At 45.2% G+C, this 16,576-nt stretch overlaps 1 protein-coding gene across 1 annotated transcript in view; it reads right to left on the minus strand.

The window, feature by feature from the left end:
- The window catches only part of MDN1 (midasin AAA ATPase 1), a 354,267-nt gene that overhangs the window by 29,775 nt on the left and 307,916 nt on the right, over positions 1 to 16,576 (minus strand). The window contains 4 exon segments of the mRNA XM_040347762.1: positions 475 to 612; positions 764 to 942; positions 12,199 to 12,337; positions 14,488 to 14,625. Of these exon segments, the coding sequence (XP_040203696.1) occupies positions 475 to 612; positions 764 to 942; positions 12,199 to 12,337; positions 14,488 to 14,625 (594 nt within the window).

A 16,576-nucleotide genomic window follows, 5' to 3' on the forward strand; every position in this document is an offset into this window, starting at 1 on the left:
TGCCCCCTGCTGCTCTGGCCCCCCTTCACATCACTGCCCCCTGCTGCTCTGGCCCCCCTTCACATGTAATGAATCAAGTACAATCCATAAAAGCAGCAAAGAGTTTGAAGTTCAAGGGAGTGCAGGCATACTTTTCTCTTCCAAGCACTGGATGGAGGGCAGAAGCTGTCAGCAGAAACTTTTCATATTAACAAGCTGGTAATTGGTTGCTAGGACAGCCCTGCATCCTAGTAACCAATCCCCAGCTTGTTAATATAGAATTGTTTTTCTGCCAGCTTCCGCCCTTCATCCACTTGCTGTGCTTCCCACTCTGTGTGCATAACTGTTCTGCCTCCTGCTCTGCTGTGATAGTGGCAGAAGGTAACTGGCTCCTAAATGGTGGGGCAGCGGTGGTCCTGATGGAACAGTGACTCAGTCTGGCGCTGGACTGTGATCTGCCTTTTTGTGATGTCTGCTATTTAGGTATACACATACCTCATCAATTTGTTCATGAATTTTATCCTTCTGGCCATCTTCAACCTGCTCCTTTTTAACTTCATCCTTAAAGTCCTTATCTTTATCTGAATTTCCAGCATCTTGGTTGTCATCCTTTGCAACCAGCTCAGACTCTCCCTTAATTAAAAAAAAAAAGGGGGGGGGGGTGATTAGAAACAAATTTATATAGAGGTGCATCTCTGATACAGACTACCGTTTAATCACAAAATAATGACTTCTGAACCATTACCAAGCAAAAATTTTATTTATATCTTGGATATATTTTTACCGTGTCCATTCCCTGTCCTTGCTCTTCTGTTTTATCCTCCTCATCGTCATTTTCCTCTTCTTCATCATCATCTCCCCAGAGTCTTTCATCAAGCTTGTCTGCTTCTGCATCTCCAAGATCTCCCATCTGTTTATCCAATTCTTCCTCATTGTCAGACTTTTCATCCTCCTCCTCCTCCTCTGTGGAGCAATTACAATATCAAAGTTTAAAAGTGGTTGAAAATTTGACACAAAAAAAATGAACAAAGCATATCCTTCCTTAATGTGTATTTTCCTCAATCAAAAGCAGAGTGCGATTTCTATCTTTAGTTTGGTTTCTCTGCTATCGGCGCGAGTAATTTTTTACGGGCTGTGCTGACCTCAAGGGAATAGAAGGGGGACAGTGGAGGAGAGTTCTGGCACAAAGTCCACGATTTAAAGCCTCAGCTGTGCTAGACGAGATGTGCCTCTTTCCAGGTCTCGGGTTCTCCTCTCGGCTCTCCTCTAAGCTGTCAAGTGTGACACTTGAGATCTCTGCCCTCTGCTAGCTCAGAAAAGTGGTGTAAATTGTTGACTTTAACTACCTACCCCCACCATATAGACAAACGGCGGGCTCCTCCCTTATTCTGTGACGTCATATGAAGTCGCCCCAGTCTCACCGGACTTGTCCCTGGAGCATGGCTCGCCCGAGGTTAAGAGCCGATGATGCAGCTCTTTTCCCATGTGATTAGCTGTGATTAAACACGGCAATGCCATTTATCCGCTCTACTCGCCTCACACTGAAAGTGTGAGGCAAAGAGCAGATCAGCGGGCATCTTCTCACAGGGGAGACCTGTACAGATAATCAGGGCACTGATGATCCGTACTCAGATTATCAGTGCAGCCCCAGCAATGATGTCAGTGTCCAGTGATACCAATCTGTGCCCATCACGAATGCCATTCAGTGCTGCCTTTAAGTGCCCATCTCCATGCCACCCATCAGTGCCGCAAATTACTGAATCATCAGTGTCTTTCCATGCCAGGCTATCAGTGCCCATCAGCACACATCAGTGAAGGAGAATTTAATGTTTCGGTCTTTTAAAGAAGAAGATAAAACAGCAGTGATTAAATACCACCAAAAGAAAGCTTGAATTATGTGGCAAAAAAAAGAAAAAATGTATTTGGGTACAGTGTTGCATGACCAAGTCCAAGTGTGACAGCACTGAAAATTGGCCTGGGCAGGAAGAGGGGGGGGGGGGGGTAAAAGTGCCATGTATTAAAGTGGTTAAATAGGTGTAGAGAAGAAATGGTTCTGGATAAACAGGTACAACTTACAGTTGTGTTAAAAATAGCAGCAGTGTGTTTAAAAAAAAAGTGAGTAAAGCCCAAAAGCCTAAGGCTCCATGCACACTGAAGCTAAAAAAAAGCTATAAAGAAACACCAGTAGATTTGCAGGGAGCCTTTCAAAGTTTTTTTAGTGTATTTGCAATAGCTTTAATCAGCGTAGCTTTTTTTTTTTTTTCAATGGATAAAAAAAAATGCTAAAAAATGCTGGCGTTTTTTTCCCGCCGAAAAACTCCCAGGTGTGCATGGGCACATAGGCTAACATAGAGTTCAGTTTATGGGCTTTAAAAAAAAAAGCCAAAATGCCAATAAACTACAGTTTATCAGGTTCAGTGTGCATGGAGCCTTATACTAGCTTCTATACATGCAAATGCATTGGGAACACTGCACAGTCAATTTAAAATAAAAACATGAAGAAAATGTTTTCAAATTACTACAGAAAGTAAAGAAAAAGGGAATATTAGGTCCCCCCCCCCCCCCAAAAATAGCAGCGTCTGAATTTTTCTTTACAAACTCAAACATTTACTGCATAAACTGAAAAATGCTTGAAGATTTAGCTTTCCTGTAAATCATTGAATATTTAGTTGTACAACCACTGTTTCTGAACTGCTTCACATCTGTGTTGCATGAGGTTGACCAACTTCTGGCGCCTGTAAACAAGTACTCCAGCCCAGGACGTTTGCACTACATTCCACAATAACTCTGCGTTTCCTGGTTTTACCTCAGAAGACAGCATTTTTGATGTCACCCCACAAGTTTTCTATTGGATTAAGGTCTGGGGATTTGGCTAGCCTATTCATAACGTTAATCTTGTTGGTCTGGAACCAAAATGCTGCTTGTTTTCTGGTGTGTTTAGGGTCCCTGTCTTGTTAAAACACCCATTTCAAGGGCATTTCCTTTTTGGCATAAGGCATTATGATCTCTTCAAGTACTTTGATGCATTCTAAGGGGGAACACAGGATGCGCCACCCAAGTGCAATATTAAAATCAGGGTTTTAATGGCAAGGTACATAAAATCACGCACAAGAGTAAAATAGAACATAAGCTCATCTGTAATCCGGTAGTCCAGGGGGCTGTGTTGGTAAGGGATCGGCAGTGCATCCTGTAGCCAACAGGAAGGCAACCGGAACCAGTGCTGCGGATCCCTTACCAACACAACTCACTCTGATTATAATACTGCACTTAGGTGACGGTTCCCCTTTCTATTTTCCATATACAGAGTTGGCTCTGAGGACAGCAGCCACCTTACTACTCCACCATCCCTTTCCATGGACTGATGAACTGTTTATAGTCTATATACAAGTGATTCATCCTTAGTTCCAGTCACACTGTCCTTTGCGCTAACAGATATTGATACCATTGTTATTTTGATGTATTCAAACTGATCCATGATCCCTGGTATGCGATCAATAGGCCAAAGACCAAACTATGATAAACATCCCCATATCATGCTGCTTGCGCCACCATGCTTCACAGTGTACTGTGGCTTGAATTCAGGGTTGTCTGCAGCCCCCAGACCCAAAAAGAACAATCTTGTTTTCTTCAGTCCACAAGATGTTGCGCCATTTCTCTTTAAGCCAGTCAATGTGCTCTTTGTCAAATCATAACCTCTTCAGCACATATGGTTTCTTCAACAACGAGACTTTGCGGGGGCTTCTTGCCAATAGCTTGGCTTCACATAGGTATCTAATTGTTACAGTACTCACAGGTAACTTTAGACCGTCTTTGATCACCCTGGAGCTGATCATTGGCTTGTCTTTGCATCTTGGCTATTCTTCGAACCATTGCACTAGTAGTTTTCTGTCATGTCTTTCTGGTTGCCATTTTAAACCATTTGAGATCATTTTGGCTGAGCAACCTGTCAGTTTCTGAAATTCTTTGTATGTTTTTCCCGCTCCAATCAATCTTTTAATCAAAGTACGTTGTTCTTCTGAACAATGCCTGGAATGACCCATTTTACTCAGATTTTCAGAGAGAAATGCACTATACTCAGAATTTACATTTGCTGCCTTCATCCTTAAATAGGGGCCACCCGTTTGACACCTGTTTTTTCACAGACTGAATGACCTTACTAATTGAACTCCACACTGCTATTATTTTGAACACACCCCTTTCAATGAATGATTCAATTACACAGAATCAGCAGCATGCGTGATTTTCCATGTAGAAATATAATTTATACCAAAAACAGTAATTGTTCTGCTTAGTGATGTTGGACTGTTATTTTGAACAAAACTGTAGGTAGGATTATTTGTTTTATCTCAGTTGTATTACCCGAGTCACGTCACTGGGTATATGCAAGGGTTTACTGACACTTTAAATGGGTTGTAAACCATCAAGGTTTTCACATTAATGCATTCTATGCATCAAGGTGAAAAACCTCCAGTCATGCAAACACCCCCCAGCCCCACCTTTACTTAACCAAGCCCCGTAATGCCCATGACGGGACCCCCCCAACCAGTGTCTTGTGCCCTGATTGTATAGATTGATAGCAGTGCAGCCATTGGCTCCCGTTTGCGTTAATCAAAACCAATGACACGGGAGCCGGGGCATCAATAGATGCAGCAGGATTTGGTTGCACGCCTGCACAGTGTCTCGAAGGAGAATGCTTCTCCGATGGGGAACTTGAGATGAGGAGGAGCCACCAGCACCGCTGAGGGACCCCAGAAGAGGAGAATCAGGGGCCACTCTGTGCAAAACCAACTGTACAGGCGGTATGTTTATTGAAAAAAAAAAAAAGAAGAAGTGTTTAGTAACCCTTTAAGCTCACATCACTTGATACAATCCAATTGTACAATCTCCCTTAGCTCTATCAAACAACTGAAGTACAGGGGCCAGCCTGACTTGTTACAAATTGGATAGATTAGGCAGGTCTTAGTTTATTTTACATTGTTTTGTCAAATATAAAGTTGACTGTACAAAGCTTGTATGGTCAGACACCAACATGACAGATAACCCTTAGGTAATGTCCTCTACAGTGATGTCCAGCTTTTAGAGGTCCTGGTACACTGCTACTCCAGTTATCTACACTAGCTTCAGGGTCCCGTTCTGAGCAGCTTCCTGCTGCATTGTGTACAAAGGAGGTCGGCTGCTCAGCACAGGAAACATTCAGAAAAAACTGTGCATTCTGATTGGATGTGGACAGGTAGGGTAGTAACATCACACTTCCTACCTTTTCGAATCAGAGAATGCGTTGCATTCATATATTTAAAAAAACACAGCATTCTCTGAATGGTACCTGTGCCAAGCGACTAACCTCAGGTGTTCCCAAATTAGCTGATCGACACAGGACCAAAAAGCTAGTGGAGATAGACCCAATATCTCTCCAAAGAGGACCTATCAAGGCCAATGCTATCACAAGGGACGATGTTCATCCCTTGTGATAGCAACAAAAGTGAAAAAAATAAATAAATGAAAGGGACGATATATATTTTGTTATTACGAAAAATAAATAAAACCAATTTAAATCGCTCCCCGTTGCCTCCCGCCAGTCCCGTACGCATACGTAAACGCAGATCGTACCACACGTGAGGTATTTCCATGAACGTCAACGCGAGAGCAATCATTTTAGCACCAAACTTCCTGTGTAGCTCTAAACTGGTAACCTGTAAAAGCTTTTAAAGCGTAGCCTATGGAGATTTTAAGACACCGTACTTTGTTGCTGTTCCATGGGCACAAGCAATATTAGAATGCAACACATTTGGTATCTGTTTACTCGACATAACATCTTTTATATTTTACCAATTGGGCATTATAATGTGTTTTTGTGCATTAAAAAAATGTAATGCATTTTTTTCCCGAAAAATTGTGTTTGAAAAACCGCTGCGCAAATATCGTGACACAAAAATATGCAACACTCACCATTTTATTCTCTAGGGCCTCTGCTTAAAAAAAAGGGATTTTTATTAACAGCTTACCTGTAAAATCCTTTTCTTGTAGTACATCACGGGACACAGAGCAGCATAGCCATTACATATGGGTTATATAGTGTACCTTCAGGTGATGGACACTGGCACTCTCCGACAGGAAGTTCCCTCCCTATATAACCCCCACCCATAGTGGGAGTACCTCAGTTTTGTAGCAAGCAATATGCATCCCAAAATTCCCCATAAGAGGGGTGGGAGCTCTGTGTCCCGTGATGTACTACAAGAAAAGGATTTTACAGGTAAGCTGTTAATAAAAATCCCTTTTTCTTTATCGTACATCACGGGACACAGAGCAGCATAGCCATTACATATGGGATGTCCCCAAGCAATGCTCCATGAGGGGAGGGAGACAACCAGAAAAAACCAAACAAGAGGTGCCACCGGACAAGAGGAGATTAAACTGCGGCCCGCAGTACCGCCTGCCCAAAGGCTGAATCAGCGTTCCTCCTAACGTCCATTTGATAAAATTTTGCAAATGTGTGGACAGATGACCAGGTTGCTGCCCTGCAGACCTGAGCCATAGGGACCTGGTGATACGCTGCCCAAGAGGCACTTATAGCTCTAGTGGAATGAGCCTTAACCGATAAGGGTGGACTCTTCCCCTTCAGGCCATAGGCCTGAATAATCGTCTGCCTAATCCACTTAGCAATAGTGGCCTTAGACGCTGCCTGGCCCTTCTTGGGCCCTTCCGGCAGAATGAATAAGACGTCCGTCTTACGAATCTGGGCTGTAGCTTCCAAGTAAATCTTTACAGCTCTAACTACATCCAAGAAATGTAGTAACCTCTCTTCCTTAGAAGAAGGCTTTGGAAAAAATGATGGAAGAATCACATCTTGATTAAGGTGAAAATTTGATACCACCTTAGGCAGGAAGGACGGAAGCGGCCGCAAAACGACCCTGTCCTTATGCAATAATAAATAAGGTGCCTTACATGACAAGGCTGCCAACTCCGACACCCTTCTGGCGGATGCCATGGCCACCAGAAACACTAGTTTCCTAGTCAAAAGGACCAAAGGAATCACGGACAAGGGCTCAAAGGGCTGCCTTTGCAAGGCCGATAGAACCAAATTTAGATCCCAAGGATACAGGGGAGCTTTAATCGGGGGATTCACCCGAATAACACCTTGTAAAAAGGATTTCATTAAGGAATGGGCAGCCAACGATCTCTGGAAGAAGACCGACAAGGCAGACACCTGCCCCTTGATTGTGCCGACCGCCAAACCTTTTTCCACTCCCAACTGTAAAAACTCCAGGATTCTCCCAATAGTATATTTGCGGGGATCCCATTTCCTGGTTTCACACCAGGTAATATAGGCCTTCCACACCCTATAGTATATTAACCTGGAAACTGGTTTTCTTGCGTTTATAAGGGTAGAAACGACCTGCCCTGAAAGGCCTCTGTTTCTGAGAATCAGGGACTCAGCCGCCAGGCCGTTAAATTTAGGGCCTGTAAGGCAGGGTGGTAGAATGGCCCTTGTGAGAGGAGGTCCGGACGTAGAGGGAGGACCCAAGGCTCCTCTACGGTCATCCTTTTTATCAAGGAGTACCAAGGTCTTCGGGGCCACTAGAATCGCTGGCTTGCGTTCCCTTTGAATTCTGTGAAGAAGACGGGGTAGCATCCGTATTGGAGGGAAGGCATAGATTAGCGCAAACTGATGCCAAGGACACACCAAGGCATCTGTCCCGCAGGCCAATGGATCCCTCGTTCGAGAGACAAAGTTTGCTACTTTGGCATTGAATCTGGACGCCATAATGTCCACCTCCGGAGTACCCCACTTCCGGCAAATGACCTGGAACACTTCGGGATGGAGGGACCACTCCCCTGGGGACATCTGTTGGCGGCTGAGGAAGTCCGCTTGCCAATTGTCCACCCCGGGGATAAAGATAGCTGAGATGCAGGGGACATGGGCTTCTGCCCATGAAAAGATCCGATCTACCTCCCTTTGGGCTGCCTGACTCCTGGTGCCACCCTGGTGGTTTATATAAGCTACGGCAGTGGCATTGTCGGATTGTACCCTTACTGGGGAGCCCTGCAGAACCTCCGTCCAGCCCAAAAGAGCCAACCGAGCTGCTCGGATCTCTAAGACATTTATGGGTAGGGCTGATTCTGCCCTTGACCATTTCCCCTGTAGGGTTAAATCGTCTAGGACTGCACCCCAACCTGATAGGCTGGCGTCCGTGGTTACTATCCTCCATGAGGGGGGATTGAACGATCTTCCTTTCAGAAGATTTTTTGTGACTAGCCACCAACACAGGCTCTGCCTTACCGCATAGGGAAGGGAAATGGGAAGATCCAAGGCCTGGAGTCTTTTGTCCCAGGCCGCGAGAATTGCTCTCTGTAGCCTCCGAGAATGGATCTGGGCATAGGGCACTGCCTCGAAGGTGGCCACTAGCTTTCCCAACAGGCGCATGCAGAGGCGTATAGATGGCCTTGTGCTGCTTAGGACTATGTGGATTAACTCCCTTATCGAGTCCACTCTGGACTGGGGCAGGAAGATCCGTTGTTGTCTTGTATCTAAAATCAGACCTAGATACTCCAACCTTCTTGTGGGCTGTAAAGCCGATTTGTCCCGGTTTAGAACCCAACCCAGGGACTCTAGGCAGTTTACTGCTAGCAACACTGCCCGATTTAGACCGGCCGCTGAGTGGTCGACTACCAGAAGATCGTCTAGGTAGGCCATGATCAGAATGCCCTGTTCCCTTAGGATGGCTAATACGGGGGCCAGGATCTTCGTAAAAACCCGAGGGGCCGTGGCTAGTCCGAACGGAAGAGCCACGAACTGATAATGCCGATAGTTTAGGGCAAAACGCAGATACCTGTAATGGCCTGGGAAAATCGGAACGTGCAGGTATGCGTCCTTTATATCGATGGAGGCCAAGAACTCCTTTCCTTGGAGGGCGGCCACCACCGAACGAATGGACTCCATTCGAAAAGACCGGACTCTTAAAAAGCGGTTTAATAACTTTAGGTCCAGAATAGGCCTGACGTCGCCGTTTGGCTTCGGGACAACGAAGAGGTTTGAGTAAAACCCTTGTCCTTGCTCCCCTGCTGGTACTTCCATAATCACTCCTTGAGATAGGAGTCGCTCTAGGGCGGACAGAAGCGATGCCTGTCTCTGAGGGTCGCCTGGAAGTCTTGACATTTGAAAGTGAGGAGGGGGGAACTCCCGAAACTCCAGCTTGTACCCCTGAGTTACTGAGGACAGAACCCATTGGTCGGTAACTTGGGCCCCCCACAACTCCGAGAACAACCGGAGTCTTCCCCCCACTCGAGAGAGTGGGGGCGCCCCTTCACAAGGCTGCCTTAGGGGCAGCCTTAACCGGCTTACGGTTCCACGGTCTCTTGTTCCCTGCAGCTTGCCCCTGGGGCCTGTTTGCAGCTGCGCGTCCAGGAGGCCGTCGATACTGCCTAGAGAATGAGGGCCCTGGAACTGGAGAGGTTGGGCGCTTAAAAGAGGGACCTCGGAACCTTTTCTTAACCGGTAAAAGGGTGCTCTTACCACTAGAGATCTTTTGAATATATTTGTCAAGATCTTCTCCAAACAATCTCTCTCCTTGAAAGGAGAATCCTGTAAGGAGTTTTTTGCAGGGGGTTTCTGCAGACCAGTTCTTTAACCAAAGTAATCTTCTCATGTGGACCAAATACAGGGATAGGCGGGACGCCTGTTGGATTGAATCCTTGATAGCGTCTACCGCGAAACATAAGGCTCTAGGTAGATCGGCTAAGTCCTGAGCCTGTTGAGCCGGGAGGTCCTTTAGGGCCTGCTTGGCCTGGTCTTTTAAAGCCTGGCAGACGCCAATGGCAGCTACAGCTGGCTGGACCACTGCCCCCGCTGTGGAAAAGGATGCCTTTAGTAAGGTCTCAAGCCTTTTATCCACAGGATCTTTGAACATGTGAATATTGTCCACTGGACATGTTAAAGCTTTATTGACACATGATATGGCTGCGTCAACAGTGGGGACAGCCCAATTTTTTGAAAACTCCTCCTCTAAAGGGTACATAACTGCGAACCTTTTAGGAGGCAAAAAAATCCTGTCTGGCTTAACCCAGTCCTGAAATATCAGGTCCTTTAACAAAGGATGGACCGGGAACACCAGGTTGGCTTGGGGCGCTTTTAGGGAGCCCAATGAGGACACAGCGGAGGCCAGAGGCTGAGGCAAAGGCATTTTAAAAGCTGACCGCACCATATCCGTTAAGGACTGAACCCACAATTTTTCTGCGTGAGAAGCTGAAAAAGGTTCTTCTATAGTAGAATCTTCAGAACCCAAATGGTCCAGATGATCCTCAGCCTGGTCTCCTGTATCTTCCAATTCCTCAGTGGAAAGGACATCTTCCTCAGGAGATTCAAACCTGGGAGACGGGGACCTAGCCCGCTTCTTCCCGGATAAAGAGGCCGTAATAAGAGCGGCCATCCTCTTTTCAAATCCACCCAAGGTGGAGGCTAACATCTCTTCCGTGACATAGGAAGGAGTTGGTTGAATAGGGCCCGCCATAGCACCTAGCAACCCCGATGGCTCACCCAGGGCAGCAACCTCCGGATCCTCCGGGGAGGTAGGGGCAGGTGGATTCTGGGAAATATCCTCCGAGCCCGATGGGGAACCCTTCGGCTTTTTAACACCTTTAGCATTTTTAGCGTTCCCTGCACCCTTAGGAGCCATAATAACAAATCTGAGATACTCCGCTAATATACAACTAACTGTAATAGCTGGAGAAAAACACACATTTAAATAAATGAGGAAAAAAATTTAGGCTAGGGTAATGTTAGACAGAAACTAAACTTCCCAAAACCTAACAAGAGATAGCAATATTGAGCCCCAAGGGCTTAATCATATCCTAATATTGCTTCCCTTAATGCTGGGCTAAGAGAGTACCAAATACTAAGTACTCTGACTGCTACTTAGTACACCGGCTTTTCAGAGAAAATATGAGCTTAAACAGCTCTTTAGCAAGGTGTGTACAAAAAAACGGCCACTAGGTGTCACTGTGTCAGCATAACATAGGCAAACCTATCCTGCTCAGCTCAGCATCGCTGCTCCGTGTCCCTTCACAGCCTTCAAACTGACAGGCTAAATAGAGTTTTTCCCTCTGATGTACAGAGGGGAGGGAACTCCCTGGGCGTCCCCCGCCCCTCCACGCAGCGTCGGTGCCTATAACAGTGCGCGCGCACGCGCGCGCGCTCCCGACGCCGCTTTCAGGAAGCAGGAAGCAGAATCCATGTGGGGAGAGGAGCCCGGGAGCTGCTGGAGACACACAGACATCAGGAAGTAAGTAATTTAAACCTGACATGCTCCCTTTTACATTTCATGGAGCAAAACACCTTGTAGCAGCAGCAGCAGTCTATTAGCCCAGCCAGAGGAACAGTATACCTGGGTGTTTGAGCCATCCAGTCATGCAGACTTTGTGGTTTCTCTTTTAGCCCATGCACAGAGGCATAAAAAAGGCTTTTCCCCAGAGTCCCCTGTGGGGAGCCCACTGACAAACCAAGTTCCGTAGGCCCCCCGCTTACCTTTCCACGCCGCAGGGTATTGCTCATGCAAGAGGCCCAATCTTCCCCCTTCACCGTGGGTATGGTCATAGACCTTCAGGGACCGGGGTCCAAGTCAGGAACACCACACACCTGGACCTATACAGCACTACTGGCAGCAGGTATTCATAGGTTAAAAAACCCAGTCCTGGAACCCAGAGTCCAGCCCTCCAAGGAGAGGCATTATAGGCAAAACCCCATCCACGAATTGGGGCCCGGGTACCGTCCACTTTGGCTATGAAGCACCTTGGACGGATCCGGTCGGCTGGCCCTGGTCCCAAGGACAAACTGCAGGCACAACCTTCAACGTGCACCAACACCTAAGACACTGGCGAAAAAACTGAGGTACTCCCACTATGGGTGGGGGTTATATAGGGAGGGAACTTCCTGTCGGAGAGTGCCAGTGTCCATCACCTGAAGGTACACTATATAACCCATATGTAATGGCTATGCTGCTCTGTGTCCCGTGATGTACGATAAAGAAAATTATATGCTTGGGGGTTTTAAGCTTCCTAGCAAAAAAAACAAAAAATCTGATTTTTACATGTAGGAGAGGAATGACAGAATTGCCCTGGACTGGAACTGGTTAAATATGGAGATGTGCGTTTTGAGAGTGAGAGGTATCACAAGGCTACTTAAATAAAAAAAAATCTTATTTTGTAAACATGCTTCTGGTTTCTAACCTTGTTCTTCTTTGTCCCCCTCATGCACCTTCCCATCAAAATCTTCAGACATCTCAATGCCATCATCTTCCTCTTTTATATCTGGCTTGGAATTGGGATCCTCTTCTTTCTCCTGGCCTTTTTGCACAACGTCTTCAACCTATCACAGCAGTGTTAATAGACAAAAAAACAGATAAAAAGTAAATAACTGCATGGTAAAAATTGGGAGATTTAAAATATTTGTAAAAATTTCTTGTGAAAAAAATAATAATATTTGTAAAAAAAAAAAAAAAAAAACTGCCCTAAATTTTTATATACTTACCTGCTCTGTGAAATGATATTGCACAGAGCAATTACTCAACTTATCATTGGTAGTCCCCCGCTGGCGCTGTCCGCTTCTCCCCATTTTGGGTGCCGCTTTAGCAAGCCTGTGCACGCTCCCGAGTCGGACTGTGGGCAAAACACAAACCGTGCTGGCAAGCCATGCTTACTACCTACTTATAGGGGTTTGACTGACAGCAGCATGGGCCTACCGCTCCTAGAGGGAGGGGGGGGGGGGAATTGAATAAATAGTGGGGATTTTTTTTTTAACCATCCTAGAGCAGGGAATGCATTAGGGCAAAAGAACGTGTTTTGCGTTTAGAATCACTTTAACTGGAACTTACAGCAGAGGTTTTGTAAAAGTAACCACTGATATTTATTCCATTTAAACATTTGTTGCTGTACACCTTCCCGCCCAGCCTATAGCAGAATGAGGGGAAGGCGGTGGCTTTACCATTCCGAGTGGACATCATATTGCATCCCCAGAAAGCGGTGCAGGACAGTGGTGCCATCTGTCCCCTAATGAGTTACAAAAAATGGATTTTATGGCAAGTACAAAAATCCCATTTTCCTTCGATTTCATTGAGGTACACAGGAATCCAGTCAATGTTGAGATGTCCAACATCAGTGCAATCTAGGTGTGGGCAAAAACAAAACAAAAACACAGGCTCCCAAAAAAAGCTACTGAACTGTAGAAGGTGGTAGCCTTGCAAATCTGGGAAACAGTAGCCTGATGCCCAAATACACAAGAAGCACTTACAGATCTAGTATAGTGCACTTCACAGAAAATCCATAAGCTGGAATGACAATTTTTCTGAGACATCAAAAAAATGGTGCCAAGAGAAGCTGGGGTGACAGCAAAATTGATCTAATGGAAGATGTAGCTGTGAGGTAGACCTCTTCAGTGCAAACTACATCCAGGCAATAGAGGGAGATCACGTTCTGATGACTTGGGGCTTTAATTTGCGGGGATCTTCTCTCACTTCCTGCTGTGGCTATGAATGAATGAATGACATGTATAGCGCAACTCATGCGAACTGAATCGCCTCTGGGCGCTTTTTCCAGCCAGAGTCTGCTTGGCTGGTGCGGTAATTTTACCCCGTAGGATCGCGACACGCTTGGGACACACAGTCATACACACAGATATACAATATATATATACTGGGCCAATTTGGACAAGATCCAATTTACCTACCAGCATGTCTTTGGAGTGTGGGAGGAAACCGGAGTACCCGGAGGAAACCCACGCATGCACAGGGAGAACATGCAAACTCCAGGCAGATGGTGTCGTGGTCGGGATTTGAACCAGCAACCCTTTTGCTGCTAGGCGAAAGTGCTACTCACTGCACCACTGTGCTATGGGACAGGAAGTGCAGGGAAATTTCCCCCAATGAGACATGGATCACAAAAAATAAATGGACAGGGGTTATAACCCTCCCGCCAACGCCAACCAAAAAAAAAAAAAAAAAAAAAAAAAAAGCCTTGCCTATAGTCTTACTTTAAAGCTAAACTCTTGTCAAAAGTAAAATTCTAACTGTGCATTGACACTAATGTACTATTTACCTTTGTGCATTTTCACATCCAGCAATATGTTCAATAAAACGTATTATTTTCTGGTTACTATAATGATTACTTCATTCGGGCAGGATTATTACAATGAGCAACAATAAGCCCATCTACACTGCCATCATTTCTGCCTCCTCCTCTCGCCTGCCTTGCAAGATGCCCTTCACAACAAAGTTACAAGTAGATTGCTTTGCCCAAGGCACCACCTACCACTCTGCCTGCTGTTCCACCCAAGGAAAGTAAAAATAGGATTTAAATCATGGTACAGAAAAAAATTGTGGAATTACATGACAAAGTTAAAAAGATTGTCCTCCAGGCATTTATGCATCTTGCAAAAGTAACCAATATATAATGGTGATATCAAAGTTAAAATGTAACAAATAAAAAAATAAAAGAATTATACAGTGCAAAGAACACCCATACCTGATCTTCATTCTCAATTTTATTGCTAACGTCTTTCACGCCTTCGCCTTCTCCTATTCCACCTCCTTCATAATCATGAAACTCCGTTGCTCCCTCTCCAGCTGCTTCTTCAATGAGTTCTTTGGGAAGACAGAATCCCTACAAAACAGGCATTAACATACACAATTAGCTTTGGAACACATACATAAGCTTTTTCTATTGACTGGAAAGATAAATAAAAAAATATTATATTTTAACCTCTTCCCTACCGAGTCATTGTAAAATGACGTCGGCAGGAACCCTCCATCTTTCAGACTGGACGTCATCTGAAGTCCTTGTCTTCTCGGGCGGGTAGGGCGCACGCTCCGGCCGCATTGCTCGGGACCCGGTGCGCGTGCCCGGCGGCCGCGATGGCCGCCGGGCACCCGCGATTGTCCGCAATCACGGCAGGACCATGGATCTGTGTGTGTAAACACACAGATCCATGTCCTGTCAGCGGTGAGGAGACTGATGTGTGTTCCCAGTACAGAGGAACACACATCGATCTCCTCTCCTTGAGAGTCCCCCTCCTCCTACAGTTAGAACACACTTTAGGAAACATATTTAACCCCTTTAACGCCACCTAGAGTTAACCCCTTTCCCTGCCAGTTACATTTACACTGTAATCAGTGCAGTTTTATAGCACTAATCGCTGTGTAAAGGGTCCGATATGTCCGCCGCAATGTCACGGTCACAATAAAAAAAAAAAAAAAAAAAAAAAAAACGCAGATCGCCGCCATTACTAGATAAAAAAAAAAAAAATCCATAATTCTATTCCTTATTTTGTAGATGCTAGGATTTTTGCGCAAACCGATCAAATACGCTTATTTCTTTTTTTGCCAAAAATATGTTGAAGAATACGTATCGGCCTAAACTGAGGAAAATTTAAAAAAAAAAAAAAAAAAAAAATTATATTTATCAAATCAAAAAGTAAAAGATAGTGTTTTTTTTCAAAATAGTCGCTCTTCTGTTAACCACTTCGTTACCGGGCCTATTTTGGCACTTTTCTCCTTTATGTAAAAATCACAATTTTTTTGCTAGAAAATTAATCAGAACCCCCAAACATTATATATTTTTTTTTAGCAGACACCCTAGGGAATAAAATGGCGGTCATTGCAACTTTTTTCCTCGCATGGTATTTGCTCAATAATTTTTCAAACGCCTTTTTTTAGGGAAAAAAAACTGTTTCATTAATTAAAAAACAACAAAACAGTAAAGTTAGCCCAATTTTTTTGTATAATGTGAAAGACGATGTTACGCCGAGTAAATAGATACCTAACATGTCACGCTTTAAAATTGCGCACACTCATGGAATGGCGCCAAACTTCGGTACTTAAAAATCTCCATGGGCAACGCTTTAATTTTTTTTACAGGTTACTATTTTTGAGTTACAGAGTAGGTCTAGTGCTAGAATTGTTGCACACGCTCTAACGCACGCGACGATACCTCACATGTGGGGTTTGAACGGTGTTTACATATGTGGGCGGGACTTGCATGCGCGTTCGCTTCTGCACGCGAGCGACCGGGACAGGGGCGTTTAAAAATGTTTTTTTTATTATTTTATTTTATTTTTTTTACTTCATTTTTTTATTTTTACACTTTTTTTTTTTGATCACTTTTATTCCTATTACAAGGAATGTAAACATCCCTTGTAATAGGAATCAGTGTGACAGGTCCTCTTTATAGAGAGATGTGGGGGTCAATAAGACCCCACATCTCTCCTACAGGCTTACAAGCATGAAATCGGTGAAAAAAATTTCACCGATTACATGCCGACAGCCGCGATAGCGGCTTTGTTTACTTCCGGGTACCGGGCGTGACGTCATAACGTCGCGCCTGGCCCTCCGACGGTCATAGAGATGACTGTGACCGTCTGGTCACCAGTCATCTCTATGGTTCAACAACGAGCGCCGGCCGATTCGCTCTCCGGGCCCCCGGGAGAGCCCAGAGAAGCACCGGATGGCGGCAGGAAGGGGGGGGGGGGACGGGACGGACGTCCCCTCCCGCTTTCTAGAAGAACGATCGAGCGGCTTTGATCGTTCTTCTGGTGCACAGAATCGCCAGCTGAAGA

This window comes from Rana temporaria, chromosome 4, assembly GCF_905171775.1.
Source record: "Rana temporaria chromosome 4, aRanTem1.1, whole genome shotgun sequence".
In the NCBI taxonomy this organism is placed as follows: Eukaryota; Metazoa; Chordata; class Amphibia; order Anura; family Ranidae; genus Rana; species Rana temporaria.